Consider the following 16,438-nt stretch of genomic DNA (forward strand, 5'->3'; position numbering starts at 1 on the left):
AATACAGGATTTCTTAACATGGTCACTAACATAGGGCTGTGCATTGCTGCGGTACAGATGCAGTATCCATTGGAGTATTGCCACTGGACATTTTTATGCAAGATCTTCAAAACTACCTCTGGTAACTATTATACCTGCATTTGGGGGAGATCTTCCAGTCGATAAAGCATTCCACAGAAGATGGCAAAAAATCAGCAGTACCATCCCTACAGCCCAAATAGACTTTTCGATGTCCTCCATCAGTCCTACCAGATGCCAATCCAATACGGTGCAGCAATACTCCAGATGGACAAGTGTAGTGTAAGCAGTCTCCTTAGAAGACCTGTTGCATCTTTTAATTGTTCTGCCAATATATCACAGTCTTGGTTATCTGTCTTCACAAATTATCTATGTGATCACTCCAGTTTAAGTTATTTGTAAATGTAATCCCTAAGTCTTAAGTTGAATTCACAGCTTCTTAGGTTTGTGTGATTTATCGTGTAATTGAAATTTGGCTGATTCTCTTCACTACTCATGTGGATGACTTCATATTTTTTATTATTTAGAGTTAATTACAACTCTTTGCACCACACAGATATCTTGTCTAAATCATTTTGCAAGTGGTTTTGATCATCTGATGACTTTATAAGATGGTAAATGACACCATCAACTGCAATCAATCTTTGAGGGCTGCTCAGTGTGCCTCAAACTGTTTATATAGATTAGAAACAGCAGAGGGCTTATAACACGTTCTTGGGGAACACGAGATCTCACTACTCTTTTGCTCAATGACTTTCTGTCAGCTACTACGAATGCGACTTTTCTGACAAGACATCATGAATTCAGTCACACAACTGAGATGATACTCCATAGGCACATGGTTTGATTAGAAGTTTCTTGTGAGGAACAGTGTCAAAAACCTTCCGAAAATATGGAATCTATTTTGAGATCCCCTGTTGATAGCAGTCATTACTTTGTGTGAAAAGAAGGCTATGTCTGTTTGACAAGAATGATATTTTCTGAATATGTGCTGACTATTTGTCATACATTGTTTTCTTCAAGGTAATTCATAACATTTGAACACAGTATATGTTCTGGATTCCTCCTGCAAATCAATGTTAGTGTTATGGGTCTGTAATTCAGTGGATTACTCCTATTTTCTTTCTTGAGCATTGGTGTGACCTGCACAACTTTCCAGTCTTCACGCATGGATCTTCTGTCGAACATTCAATTATATACAATTGCTAAGTACGGAGATACTGTATCAGCTTACTCTGAAAGGAACCTAACTGATATATGTGCTTCTAAGTTACTCATGTTGGCATCTGTTCTTGATTATTTAGTATTTTGCTGATTGATTTCGCAAAACAAATTCTGGTTTACTATGAGCTCTTCACAATTTCAGCACAATGTCTTATTCACATCTTCTACACTAGTGAGTTTATGTTCTTGCCAAGATGTCACACCATAAACATTAAATTTCAATTATCTGGAAACACAGTTTTGTCTTCTCAACTTTATGAGTGAAATGACAAATGCCTTCACTGAAGAAAAGGCATACACAACACTAAGAAGCCAATTTAAGAGAGATACATTTCAGTTGAGAAATTAAAAGGTGATTGGTGGAAAATATTTGAAACAAGCAAAATTAAGACACATTTTGCGAAATGACTTGTTCCCCGTGCAGAAACAGAAGTTTTGGTCTTCAGCACAGGACAATTCCACTGCATTGCTCTAAGGGGCCACTGTCTCAGTTGACTGTCACCTGCCCACCTGCAGCATAGATTATTCTCACTGCTACCTCCTACCAATATAGCGTGGCACTGCAGTCTTCACACTCCAAAGGCGCAGGGAAAGTTCTTCATAAACACAGGTGTGTGTATAAAATCCATTAAATTATGTTGGAGCCGGCTGCGGTGGTCTCGCGGTTCTAGGCGCTCAGTCCGGAACAGCGCGACTGCTACGGTCACAGGTTTGAATCCTGCCTCGGGCATGGATGTGTGTGGTGTCCTTAGGTTAGTTAGGTTTAAGTAGTTCTAAGTTCTAGGGGACTGATGACCATAGATGTTAAGTCCCATAGTGCTCAGAGCCATTTGAACCAAATTATGTTGGAAGAAGCACATGGCGAAGCAAAAAGATCATTAAAAAGTGGGCCTGAGAGCACTGCAGGACCACTAGCTATTCCAACTGCACAATAAAGGTAATAATGGGGAAAATATAGCTACAACTACTTTGCTATACTTCACTAATCAGGGAAGATGCAGAAGAAGGGGAAGAAAATATATTGAGGTAATACTGACACTAACTGGCTGCCAGGGAAAGCACACAAAATTTCCATAACACTTATTCCTTATTTTACACTGTCAGTATCACTGTACATGATGTTGTCCACCTTGCTTCACTTTTACCCATTTTCTTGTTTCATGAAATTTTCTTCTGGTAGTGGGTGGTTGGATTTGCTTTGCTTCAGTTGATCTTTTGTTTTTGTGACTATTTCTTGTCTGAATGAGAAACTATTGACTCTGAATCTCTATAGCTACATCTCCCCTAACTCTTGGTAGACATTACCCACAACTCAGCCCATACCACTAATGTTGTCCATTCCCTACTGTGAGGTCTACGCAGGTAATGGCCACATTATTTTACATGCACTATAATATCACACTCCACACTACAACCTGTTGAAGAAAGAAGAGCACTGAAGAAAACTAGTATCTACACCATCCTAGATCAAGATGAATGTAAGAATCTTTCCTGAGAAATGCAATGGAATTGCAGAAAGAACCAATTACACTTCATTAACTGTATCTGTGATAAGACTGATAAGACAGATCATCATCATATTCACAGTCAAGTACTTGATTTTTTCAAGAAACTCAACAACATCACCAGTAAATTTAATCCTCGTACATGGGTGATAGACGAAGAGAATGGCAACCCTATAGGAGAGAGAGAAGATGCTGACTGCACTGACCCACGCTACCCGTACAAAGAACAAAAGGGAGACGACGTCTCAGGTAGGAGCCCAACAAATTATTTCCAAGCCCCCAGCAGGTTGCAGATATGGTTCTGTACACACGCTAAGATTCTGCATAAATTTCTGAGTCAATGTCTGTGTGTGCACTAAATCATCACAAATCTTGTGCGTCACATGACAGTTTCAATCTACTAACAACCAATAATTTGTCTGTCTGTCTGTCTGGGAAGGAACTTACAGTGCCAAGAAGCTACTCTCTCATGAATATTTTATACTCAGTCTAGGATAGTTATTTGTAATGAAGGGACTTCCTTCTGTGACCAATGTCGCAACCTGACTGGTGGTGGGGAGGGGCAAGCAATGAGGTCATCGGTCCCACTGAATTAGGGAAGGATGCAGAAGGAAGTCAGCCATACCCTTTCAAAGGAACCATCTGCATTTGCCTGAAGAGATTTAGGGAAATCACATAAAACCTAAATCAGGATGGGCGGACTCAGGTTTGAACCGTCACCCTCCCGAATGCGAAACCAGTGTGCTAACCACTGTGCCACCTCACTCAGTGTAAGATGATGTTGCGAGGTGGAAACAGTGCTACGAGAAGTTGTATTTTGGATTTAACAACAGTACAGAAAGTCCAGGAGTTGAACTACTTTCACTGGAATCTACAATTTTACGCAGCAAAATAGACATCACAATTCAACATGTGAAGAGCTTTAAATTCCCTGCTCTAGACAGCATATCTGATGAGCTGATCAGCAAGATGGGGCATAAAGGTGTTGACATGCTGCATTCAATGTGTGAAAGACGAAGGGGAGTTGGGAAAGATTGGTGAAGTCTCTCTTCATCCCCCAACACAATAAAGGGACAGAAACTGCTCCATCTGCTGAAGTACTGTTCTCATATCCCACAAAAGCACAATTTTGCTCTACTCCGTAAACCAGCATTTGAAGCCACACATTTGGCCTCAAATACCCGCAGAGCTAGCGGGTTTTTTTGAAGGAAAAGGAAATGAGGAGATTCTCAATGTATGACAAATAATGAAGAAATCATGAGAGTTGTGTGTTCCTATCTTCGTCTGCTTCCTTGTCTATAGGAATGCCTTTGAAGACTTTGGAGTCCTACCACAATTGCCAGCAGTGATCAGAGGTCTATACAATAATGACCTCACAGCTGTGATGTAAGTAATGACACACCTGATTTCTTCACTGCATCAAAAGTTATAACGGAGTGTTAGGCTCTATCCTCCCCTCTCCCCCCCCTTCAACTGTACAACATACATACTGAACATGTCATTAGGAAAGCTCTTAAAGTCAAATTTGGGGGCAGCCATCCTTTAGATTATAAAAGCAAAGTTCCTCAAACAAATGGGATAATGTAGTCAACACCGTTTGGGATAATAAAGCCACTGCTGAAATTAGTAGTGAATTTGCTTGAAGATTCTCCATTAGAACAGATCCAAATACCACTGCAACTGTACATTTCCTGGGAGTCGGAAAGAGTGGAAGTGCTTGATACATCTCGTAACGCTAAACTTTGCAGACCAACAATATATGGACATAAAAAGAATGCTATTTGCATTCAGGAACTGAGTACATGTAATATGAAAGTGAGTCATCCCAGTGCCCAAGACCATGGCTTCACTTTAGTCAGTTTTCATGGTATCTTTTCAGTCATCACAGAACACGAATCTCAAAACAACCAAGAATGTGTCCTTTTATGACTTTTGACAAGAATCAGCATACAACAGTGAAATATGAAATGTAGTAAGCATTGAGTTTTTGAGACTACAGATAGATCATAACTTTAATTGAAAAACTCACTATCTATATTTAATCAAGCATCTTATCCTCTCCATGTCCCATTGTCCCATCCAAATGACACCACTGGCACAGGATGACAAGAATTGGCTGGTCCCGGTTGGTATGCATGTGCCAGTGCCAAAACGCTTCTTCATCTCCGAATAACTACTGCAACCTAAATCCATCTGAATCAACTTCCTTGGCATCCCTCTACAATTTTTACCCCCCCCCCCCCCCCCACACACACACACTACCCTTCAATACTAAATTGGTGAATCCCTGATGTTTCATAATGTGTCCTACCAATCAATTCCCTCTTCTATTCAGGTTGTGTCACAAATTTCTTTTCTTCCCAGATCTATTCCATACCTCCTCATTAGTTACACGATTTATCCATCTAACCTTCAGCTTTCTTCTACAGCACCACATTGCAAAAGCTTCTATTTTCTTCTTGTCTAAACTGTTTATTACCCATGTTTCACCTGAGTTTCCATTGTTTGATATTGCCCTCAAGTTCATCTCCCTTGCATAGGCTCTCTGTATACTCCTTCCATCTTTCAGTTTCCTCTTCTTTGCTTGGGACTGGTTCTCCATCTGAGCTCTTCATATTCATACAGCTACTTTTCTTTTCTCCAAAGGACTCTTTAATTTTACTGAAAATAGTATCTATCTTTCCTCAGTGGTATATGCTTCTAAATCCTTACATTTGTCCTTTAACCATTCCTGCTTAGCCATTTTGCACTTCCTGTCTACCTCACTTTTTAGACATTTGCATTCTCTTTCAGCTGCTTCATTTGCCGCATTATTATATTTTCTTCTTTCATCATTTAAATTCAACATATTCTGTGTTATCCACAAATTGCTACTAGGTCTTGTCTTCTTACCCATTTGATACTCTGTTGTCTTCACTATTTCATCTCTCAGACCTCCCCATTCATCTTTTACTGTATACCTTTCTTCTGTCCTAGTCAATCATTGCCTAATGCTCCCTCTGAAACTCTCACCAACCTCTGGTTCTTTCAACTTACCCAGGTCCCAACCCCTTAATTTCCTACCTTCGGTTTTAATCTACAGTTCATAACCAATAAATTGTGGTCAGACTCCACATCTTCCTGTGGAAATGTCTTACAATATAAATCTGGTTCTGAAATCTTTGTCTTAACATTATACAGTCAATCGGAAACCTTCCAGAGTCTCCAGGTTTCTTTCACATGCATAACCTCTTTTCAAGATTCTTAAACCTGTTTGCCATGATTAAATTATACTCTATGCAAAATTCTACCAGGCAGCTTCCTCTTTCCCACAGTCCATATTCACCTACAATTTTACCTTCTCTTTCTTTTCTACTAACAAATTTAAGTCCCTCATCAGAATTAAATTTTCACCACCCTTAACTATCTGAATAATTTCTGTTATCTCATCCAGTGGTGGTTGCTGTGTAAGAACACAAGAGCATGTGAACACCCTAACTTTCAACACCTTGTGGATTTATTGGTTACTTTTCTTTGAATGCTGTTAACGTAACATAGATGCTGCACTTAAATCTACCATGCTACTGCTCCTCTAGACTCCATTAAACTTGGCATCAGGGTCGTGAGCACACCTTCAGTTGTGCACATTTTAGGAGTTTTCACGCACCTGCAACTTGCATGACGTAATTGCTGTATGGATCAAATACATACAGATTTGATAAACAATATGCACGGCTCACGATGTGGACAGCTAGCCCTTGCCACTCAACTAGAAGTTTATGTCTGTGCTGTGCCACAATGTGGCAGACTTTTATCCCCATTCGCTCGGCATAAATCCTGCTAGGTAACAGCACATTCCTCAGATATGCTAATTCACTCACTATATACTAAAATTAGATTCGACATTAGTATGTGTTAAAGTTGTACTGACAGTAAACCTATTTTGTGGGTTAATGAATTTCATCACACGGTAATCAACTGGAGGTGAGAATCTTAAGGGTCTAAAGCACATCACCGTCAATTGTGAGATTGTAGTATTTATTCATGCTTCTGATATCTGTAGATCTTATGGTAAGTCAGGTTTGTCTGTGCCTTAGGCCCACATTGTATAAATGAAAATTCACAAAAAACTGTATCACTGGTTTCTCTGATACTCACTTAAATGTGGGATCGACGGCAGTGTGGTTTAGACTCTTACAGAGCCTCAGAGCCTCAACTGTATTCTAGTCAAGTGACCATGTTGCCAGACATTAGTGCTAGATTTTAATCATTTCCACAAATGGCAGTTTGTGTTTGGAGTTGGTTGGATACTGTGCAGGACTTGGCTTTCGTGTGAAGTGTAAACATGAATTATGTTGAATCTATTTCAAATGCTAATACAAAAATAGCGCTGTGAGGACGCATCATGAGTCGTGCTTGAGTACCTCAGCTGAGGTAGTGAAAAGCAAAGGTCTCGAGTTTGAGTCTTGGTCCGGCACACAACTTTAACCTGCCAGGATGTTTTTTCATGTCAGCGCACATTCTGCTGCAGAGTGAAAATCTCATTCTGGGAACAGAAATTAAATTACCAGGAAGAGCAGGTAGAGCACTTGCCGCAAAAGGCAAAGGTCCCGAGTTCGAGTCTCGGTCCGGCACACAGTTTTAATCTGCCAGGAAGTTCCTTACCAGGAAAACAGACGCAAAGGAAGTAGGGTTCTGAGAACAGATCCTTTGATTGAGACAGTGACGAAAGCAAATAAGCGTGACTACAACCGAACATTTAACAAAGGAAGCGTACAGCTAGCACAAGTTGTTGTGTAGGTGCAGCAGAAGTAAATTAGTGAACTAATAAATCTGTTAGGGATCTTGTACATTTGTCCGAAAAAAATGGAACTGCACAAAAACTCCCACTTAACACAAAAATGTGACACGGAGAGTTGCAAAAGCTTACACATTATTTTGTTATTCCCTAAACTGTACTTCATTATGTGTAGTTGTTGTTGGGGTCTACAGTCCAGAGATTGGTTTGATGCAGCTCTCCATGCTACTCTGTCCTTTGCAAGCTTCTTCATCTCCCCGTACCTGCTGCAACCTACATCCATCCGAATCTGTTTAGCATATTCATCTCTTGGTCTCCCTCTACGATTTTTACCCTCCGCACTGGCTTCCAATACTAAATTGGTGATCCTTTGATGCCTCAGAATATGCCCTACCAACCGATCCCTTCATCTAGTAAAGTTGTGCCACAAATTTCTCTTCTCCCCAATTCTATTCAATACCTCCTCATTAGTTATGTGATCTACCCATCTAATCTTCTGCATTCTTCTGTAGCACCATATTTCAAAAGCTTCTACTCTCATCTCGTCCAATCTATTTATCGTCCACTCGATACAAATACTTTCAGAAACAACTTCCTCACACTTAAATCTATACTCGATGTTAACAAATTTCTCTTCTTCAGAAACGCTTTCCTTGCCAATTCCAGTTTACATTTTATATCCTCTCTACTTCAACCATCATCAGTTATTTTGCTCCCCAAATAGCAAAACTCATTTACTACTTTAAGCATCTCATTTCCTAATCTAATACTCTCAGCATCGCCCGATTTAATTCGACTACATTCCTTATCCTCGTTTTGCTTTTGTCGACATTCATCTTATATCCTCTTTTCAAGACACTGTCCATTCAATTCAGCTGCTCTTTCAGGTCCTTTGCTGTTTCTGACAGAATTACAATGTCATTGGCGAACCTCAAAGTTTTTATTTCTTTTCCATGGATTTTAATTCCTACTCCAATTTTTTCTTTTGTTTCCTTTACTACTTGCTTAATATACATATTGAATAACATCGGGGATAGGCTACAACCCTGTCTCACTCCCTTCCCAACCACTGCTTCCCTTTCATGTCCCTCGACTCTTATAACTGCCTTTCTGGTTTCTGTACAAATTGTAAATAGCCTTTTGCTCCCTGTATTTTACCCCTACCACCTTCAGAATTTGAAAGAGAGTATTCCAGTCAACATTGTCAAAAGCTTTCTCTAAGTCTACAAATGCTAGAAACGTAGGTTTGCCTTTCCTTAATCTATTTTCTGAAGATAAGTCATACGGTCAGTATTGCCTCACGTGTTCCAACATTTCTACGGAATCCAAACTGATCTCCCCGAGGTCAGCTTCTACCAGTTTTTCCATTCGTCTGTAAAGAATCCGTGTTAGTATTTTGCAGCCATGACTTATTAAACTGATAGTTTGGTAATTTTTATATCTGTCAACACCTGCTTTCTTTGGGACTGGAATTATTATATTCTTCTTGAACAAAACAATAAAATTCCACAAAACAGTTCTTTCTTTTGTCAGATAAGTTATGCATATTATTATTGGCAGTGGCTGTAGTTGTATAAACTTGTTGATAAGCGTACCTGTTGTACAGCAGATGTTATTAATTTCACACTCCCAAATTTATCTGAATCAAAAAATTTGTGAACCCATAATATATACTCATGTGCCGCCACTGATCTCATTATATATTTCTTCAATCTCTTCATCATATGCGGAGCTAGTTGGCATATAAATTTGTACAACTGTGTTCATAGTATGAAACTTCCTGGCAGATTAAAACTGTGTGCCCGACCGAGACTTGAACTCGGGACCTTTGCCTTTTGCGGGCAAGTGCTCTACCAACTGAGCTACCGAAGCACGACTCACACCCGGTACTCACAGCTTTACTTCTGCCAGTACCTCGTCTCCTACCTTCCAAATTTTACAGAAGCTCTCCTGCGAACCTTGCAGAACTAGCACTCCTGAAAGAAAGGATATTGCGGAGACATGGCTTAGCCACAGCCTAGGGGATGTTTCCAGAATGAGATTTTCACTCTGCAGCGGAGTGTGCGCTGATATGAAACTTCCTGGCAGATTAAAACTGTGTGCCCGACCAAGACTCGAACTCGGGACCTTTGCCTTTCGCGGGCAAGTGCTCTACCAACTGAGCTACCGAAGCACGACTCACGCCCGGTACTCACAGCTTTACTTCTGCTGGAAACATCCCCTAGGCTGTGGCTAAGCCATGTCTCCGCAATATCCTTTCTTTCAGGAGTGCTAGTTCTGCAAGGTTCGCAGGAGAGCTTCTGTAAAGTTTGGAAGGTAGGAGACGAGGTACTGGCAGAAGTAAAGCTTTGAGTACCGGGCGTGAGTCGTGCTTCGGTAGCTCAGTTGGTAGAGCAGTTGCCCGCGAAAGGCAAAGGTCCTGAGTTCGAGTCTCGGTCGGGCACACAGTTTTAATCTGCCAGGAAGTTTCATATCAGCGCAAACTCCGCTGCAGAGTGAAAATCTCATTCTGGAAACATCCCCTAGGCTGTGGCTACGCCATGTCTCTGCAATATCCTTTCTTTCAGGAGTGCTAGTTCTGCAAGGTTCGCAGGAGAGCTTCTGAAAAGTTTGGAAGGTAGGAGACGAGGTACTGGCAGAAGTAAAGCTGTGAGTACTGGGCGTGAGTCGTGCTTCCGTAGCTCAGTTGGTAGAGCACTTGCCCGCGAAAGGCAAAGGTCCCGAATTCGAGTCTCGGTCGGGCACACAGTTTTAATCTGCCAGGAAGTTTCATATCAGCGCACACTCTGTTGCAGAGTGAAAATCTCATTCTGTGTTCATAGTAGCTTACCAGCTTGCCTATTTTCTTTTTCATTATTATACCTACTCCTGAATTACCCAATTTGATTTTGTATTAGTAATCCTGGATTCACCCGCATGGAAGTCCTATCCCGCCAGCCACTGAATGTCACTAATTCCCACTCTAACTTTGACCTATCCATTTCCCTATTTAAATTTTCTAACCTATTATAGGTGATTTAAAAGTGAAAAAACTATTCTGCATATTTCTATTCACTAATGAGTTATTGAACAATTTTTTGAGGAACTTATACTGACAGCAATATCATTTTCAGAAGGGTGTTGTAATAATTCTATCACATGCTAATTCTAGAATATCTTGCAAAGATATCTTGAAACAGTTGGTATTGTTTGGCAGAACATTCTCCATTAGATCAGATTCAAATATTTGTACATTTTCTGGCAGGTGGCAGGTGGACAAGGGGAGGTATTTTAACTGCTTTTTGGGAAAAGAATAGTACTAGCAATGACAAAGGACATAATGTGCATACCTTGCAAACCTTATGTTTTACTGTGGATAAATGAATCATATAAATTATGTTACAATATCCAGAATAGTTATTTGCTCACTAGCCAGTTTTTACTTTTGCTAAACCTCAGTATGAAACCTGTCTCTTGTAGTTAGCTCTAAGAGGTTTCTCAGTGACGAGACAGAGTGATCAACACACATTAAATGGGTGTCACCAATAACACATTATTTTCAGCAGACATTGTCATTACAGCAATGAAATTTTCTACAAATAAAATCAAATAATCACTGACAGGAAAAATAAATAAGTTTCAAGTTCTTTCAGTTAACTTATTCCTTCAACTTACCTTTCGTGTTGATGCCAATCCAGTTCAGGTATCGTGAAAGCTTTTTGGAGATGTATGTTTTGCCTCTGGCAGGCAGCCCAACCATAGCAATGACATGAGGACTGTTGACATAGTTGGCACGCTCTCCTAAAACAAAAGAAAACACCCACAGGCATTAAGCCTTGAACTATCTCTCTGGGTTTGTCATGGCACTAAGTGCCAAGAATATAAGTAGCAAGAAGCATTGAAGCAAGTCCTTTGAGATGTCCGAGTGGTGCTGAAAAGTTATTCCCCTCCAGTTTGCAAATATTTTTAATGTAATCTTGATTCTCAGTCAACAAAACAGGATAACATCTTTAACACATAAATAATTAAAATAATAATTTGTAAACTTCTCAGAAAATATTACATAGTACCATCACCCTTTAATCTATGCTGTATTAACAAAAAAGGGCAGAGGAAGCTTTCTATGGAGTTGGGAGGAAAAACCAGATATATTTAAGCTATAGATTATCATACTATAAATAATATGAATTCTAGAGAATTGATGGGAAGTACATTTAGAATTTTACAAAATTTAACTCTTGAAAATTGAAAATAATCCAGTACCGACAGCCTTCTCTTTCTACTTAAAAGATGTTTGCAAGCAACATTTTCACACCACTGAACAAAGTATAATAGTAGAAGAAGAAAAGATAAAGATAACTGAACATGTAGATAATAATACAGTCTTAGTAAAGTCAGAGGAAGACATACAATTTATGATGTATTGTGGCTAACATTACAGAATGGAGATAAATGTAGGAAAAACCAAAATGGTAAGTGTCGGTAAACATGAAAGATCTGGGGAAAAAAAAGGAAAAAAAAAAAATTGGGATGAGAATACTTATAACAAGTGAAACCTTTTAGGTATTCAGGAAGTATAGTGGTGGGAAGTGGAACTTGCATGGAAGAAATAAGAAGCACAATATATACGGATAAACAAGATTATGGAGAGGAGAAAGGTCTGTTGGTAGCAGAAAGAATTTAGGTAGAGCTATGAAAGACATAAACAAAGTAATATATCTGACGTGTATTAGATGGCAGCGAACTGGGGACAAACAAAATGAAAGAAGAAAAATACTTTGATAGTTATGAAATGGGGTTGTGGAGAAAAATGCTTTAAGTTATGTGGATGGATAGAATGAGAAATGAAAATATACATAAAAACAGCAAAGATGTGTCTAAAGGGAATGATCAGAATGAGGAACACACCATGGCTGGGTCATTCAGAATGAGGAAACTGCCTCCTCCAAAGAACCATCACAGGAAAGACAGCAGGGAATAGAGGGAGAGGAAGATGAAGGCTTGGAATGCTGCAAGACAACAAATGGACAATGTTACCAGAAGATTAAAAAGGAAGCATATCAGACAGATATAAGAGGAGTAAATTCAGTTGATGGCTGTTCTGAGAGAGAAATACCAAAGAAGAAAACTTGCACAGTTGTATTGAGATATGTGTGTTATCAAATAGTTTAAATGCCAGGCTAACCACTAATCAGAAGAAATACTGAGTACAGAAAGCATACTCTGTCTCTGAGGATACCAGCGATAATGTAATACAAACATACGGAAAATGGAGTGTTAAAAAGGCTAACATAACGTCTATTGAGAGGTGCAACAACTACCAGAAATGTATGACTGATGATTTGTTACAGTCATAGTTGCTATATAACACAGTTGAGTAAAAGTTTCAAGCAGTGTAAAGTATACATATTAAAGAGGGAGAAAAGATACAGGAAGGTGTCTCTATTGGCATCACACTATAGCTCAAATAAAATAACTTTGTGAGTCACAGATTACGGTGATGTGGCAATGTTGTTAGCAAGCACCCAGCCACACATGACAAGTCTCTACACTGCCTACAAAACAGGCAGCACAGTGAACATGTGAGCTTGAGAAAGGATTACTTAATTGAAATCTGTGATTGTTGCTTTTGAAAGATTCAAGTGTTTATTTTAAAACTCCTTCGGCTTGTGATACGTTCTCAAACATTGGCCACATCAGTATACTGTTTCTTCACCCTTAGTGTTGGGCATCATTTTATGGCACTATTGATTTGATATCTGGTCTCCCAATCATTAATAGTATTAGAAGCAAGACTTTAAAACATGTATAAATGAGCAATATATTTAGCATATCTTTAGAACAGGATTTAATTTCAAAGGGAAAAAGATTACTGTCATGAGAGGGCTTGTGTAGGAGACCTATGACTAATTTGCAAGTAAACTCTCTCAATTGTGGTGATACATGATTTTAAGATTTTTAAGGAAACCAACAGATATAGCAAATCACTTGACTGCACAATCATAACCAAGGCTATCAGCAGTCAGACATGTCATTCAGACATAAAAGATAAAGCAATCTTATCAGTCATGTAACAGTAAGCATAAATGGCTTGCAATGCTTCACAGAGTGATTTCTGTCACACTCTGTATCACAATCAGAAAGGAATATCCACAAAAAATTTGTACAATGTTTCACACTTCTGAAACATTTACAAAAACTGATAGTATGAATAAATATAACGCAAAAAGTAAGATGAGACTGATCACATCCATCCGTCCATTTGCTGAATTCCAAGTACCAATTCCAAATGTGAACATATTTTACAACTCTGTCTTTGCAGCTCAAAAATAAAAATGTATACTTGCAAACTCAGTCTTTAATTACCTCAATGATGGTGGGATCTTCCTTCCTTCCTTCCTTCCTTACAAATAAACTAACAAGTTCATTCAAGACATGAATGGAAGAAGTAACTAACAGATAATAAATCATATTGCAGCACAATACATGCTTTAAAGGAAGACTGCAGAACAGTTGGTGAAAAATGTACGAGTTTTTAACTGATAGTTTGGGAATACAAAACAAAGTAAAACCAAATTCTGCCTGTGTTTTCTTATCAATCTACTGCCCATTAAAGCAGATATGAATCACTTTGTCACAGCATAAAAGATCTCAACAACAGCTTCTTATTTCCATTATTTTATCTTCAAATACCACTACTTAGTTCGGGGGAGTGTATCACATTTTTCCTACACAAAACTGGACATGACACAGGTAATTTTGTATCTTTAAGTGAGACAATGTCACAGAGGTAAGGAAACAGAGAGAAACCTTAGAAAACCATATATTATATCGGAAAGAGGCACTGCCCTGCGATTTTAAACTCGCCAAACTGATTTATTACATAAAATCAGGATACCAGTATTCTAAGATTATTAAATGAACATGTGTTCCATTTCACTGACTGGATTTTATCACCGTTCATGTTTCTAAAATTCACCACCTATATCCACACCACGTCTCAAATTCAGTTTCTGGCAACTGTGCATTTCCTCTTTTACAGAATTCATAGTCCTTGAAAAATTCTCACAATAGGGGAATAAAGCAGTATATTTTTCTATACAAAATATTGCTTTCTCTGTGGCAATGAGGCGAGAATGGACCGTAATAGCGGCCACTTTGTCTCCAACCAAATTGTTTCAAACTGGCTATCGAGTAGCCGATATTCGTGCTGTTGTGTGAATTATGCTTCAAAGAACTAAGAGATATCTACAGGTCACTGAAGGGAATTGTTTCCTGATACGTTCATAATGCAATGGTAAAGAGCAACAAGTCACTGAATGTAAAAATTTTTCACGTACGATACATGACCCCAAAAGCATTACCATGTCTTAACTGTGTGCTGCGCAGCAGGTGGGGGGGGGGGGGGGGGGCATTGTCGTGAAGCAAAAACACCACCTCTGACAACCTCCTGAGACGCTTCATCTTAGGATCTTCTCCTAACCTCATCATGACACTATTTTGCAACGTCCTTGGTTTACGGTGCACTATGCAGTGTTCTTCAAGCATGCACACAAAAAATGTATTCGCAATTTTTAATATGAGTAGCTTCAGCTACACATATTGGCCACATATGAGATTTGTGCTGGACGGACTCGAACCTGGATTTCCAGTTTTACGCGAGTAGTCGCCTTAAACACTTTAGCTATCCGAGCACGCCTCCTGGACCGACTCCTGTACATTATCTGTTAGCACCACACCATCATTTAAAAAAACCAGCGCCACAATTCCAGACGACGGCCCTTTTACCGCGGTGGCGAATCCACTTGCTCTGTTCCTTTATCTCGGAGTCATACTGATATACCCAGCACTCGGCCATGGTGATTAAGCGGACAAAGAAGCCATCTGTAGCATTTCCTGTGCTGCCTCAGTACCACGGGCTTTTTCAATGGACGAGAGCAGTCGTGGAACCTGGCAGACGATCTTTGTCATGTTCAAAATAGAGTACAAGATCTCGAAAACTGATCCATGACTTATTTCTCGCTTTTCCCACTATCATCTCGGTTGTGATAATGCGGTCTTTGAGCACCAGGGTCTCATCACTTGTGTGACCCATGGTTATTACCACGCCATACTCCACTTTTAATCAGTGGGCTGCGCTATTTTGTTTCGGCTCCTCTAGATGTAACGGGGAGATTTCAGTGTGTACGAGGAGTACAGGCAAATATAGCAAATAAATAAATAATATATTATGTAACTTAGCCAATAAATAAAACTTTATTGCTATCCCTCGTACTTTCAGATTAGGGGGTCCTGTTCGTACGCGTTAATGCGAACTGGTACGATGCTTCTTTTGACGAAAAGCTTGCACAGTATTTCCTCTCTGTAAACCACAATAATTCGTCACAGTTTTCTAATCATAACTTTTCAAGCTGGTGACCACATAAAGCGGTTGAAATCGGTACCCTTGTAAAAAAACTGTAACAGTCTAGACGTTTGAAAAAGTTTTATCCATAACACGGAGGCAGCGTTTTCCTCAATTTAACCATGCTAAATATCACAAATGTGTATGGTTGCGCTTGGATTCAAACTCATTGTTCCACTGTATCATCCACTGCGCCACCTAGCTAAGTTACACAATGTCCTGTTTCAATTGTCACTTAGGTCTAACTCGCAGGGATGACTTGGCACCGTGACTGTTTTGTCGCTCTTGTCCAGTGTGAGGATAGACGTCACTCTTGTACAAACAAAAAATGTTCAAATTTGTGTGAATTCCTAAGGGACCAAACTGCTGAGGTCATCGGTCCCTAGACTTACACACTACTTACTCTAACTTACAATTAAACTAACTTACGCTAAGGACAAAACACGCCCATGCCCTAGGGAGGACTCGAACCTCCGGCGGGAGGGGCCGCCTCAAACCACGCTGCACTTATCCAGTCTGTGGATATACGCG

The 16,438-nt window shown here is 39.5% G+C and overlaps 1 protein-coding gene across 5 annotated transcripts in view; it reads right to left on the bottom strand.

Annotated features, from left to right (window-relative positions):
* Nucleotides 1–16,438, bottom strand: part of LOC124607292 (6-phosphofructo-2-kinase/fructose-2,6-bisphosphatase 2) — a 373,085-nt gene that overhangs the window by 44,949 nt on the left and 311,698 nt on the right. For all 5 annotated transcript variants that reach the window (XM_047139579.1, XM_047139583.1, XM_047139582.1 and 2 more), the window contains one exon: nucleotides 11,179–11,304. In XM_047139579.1, coding sequence (XP_046995535.1) covers nucleotides 11,179–11,304 — 126 coding nt within the window. The remainder of the gene's footprint in view (nucleotides 1–11,178; nucleotides 11,305–16,438) is intronic.

The sequence above is a fragment of the Schistocerca americana genome, chromosome 3 (genome assembly GCF_021461395.2).
Source record: "Schistocerca americana isolate TAMUIC-IGC-003095 chromosome 3, iqSchAmer2.1, whole genome shotgun sequence".
NCBI classification, from domain to species: domain Eukaryota; kingdom Metazoa; phylum Arthropoda; class Insecta; order Orthoptera; family Acrididae; genus Schistocerca; species Schistocerca americana.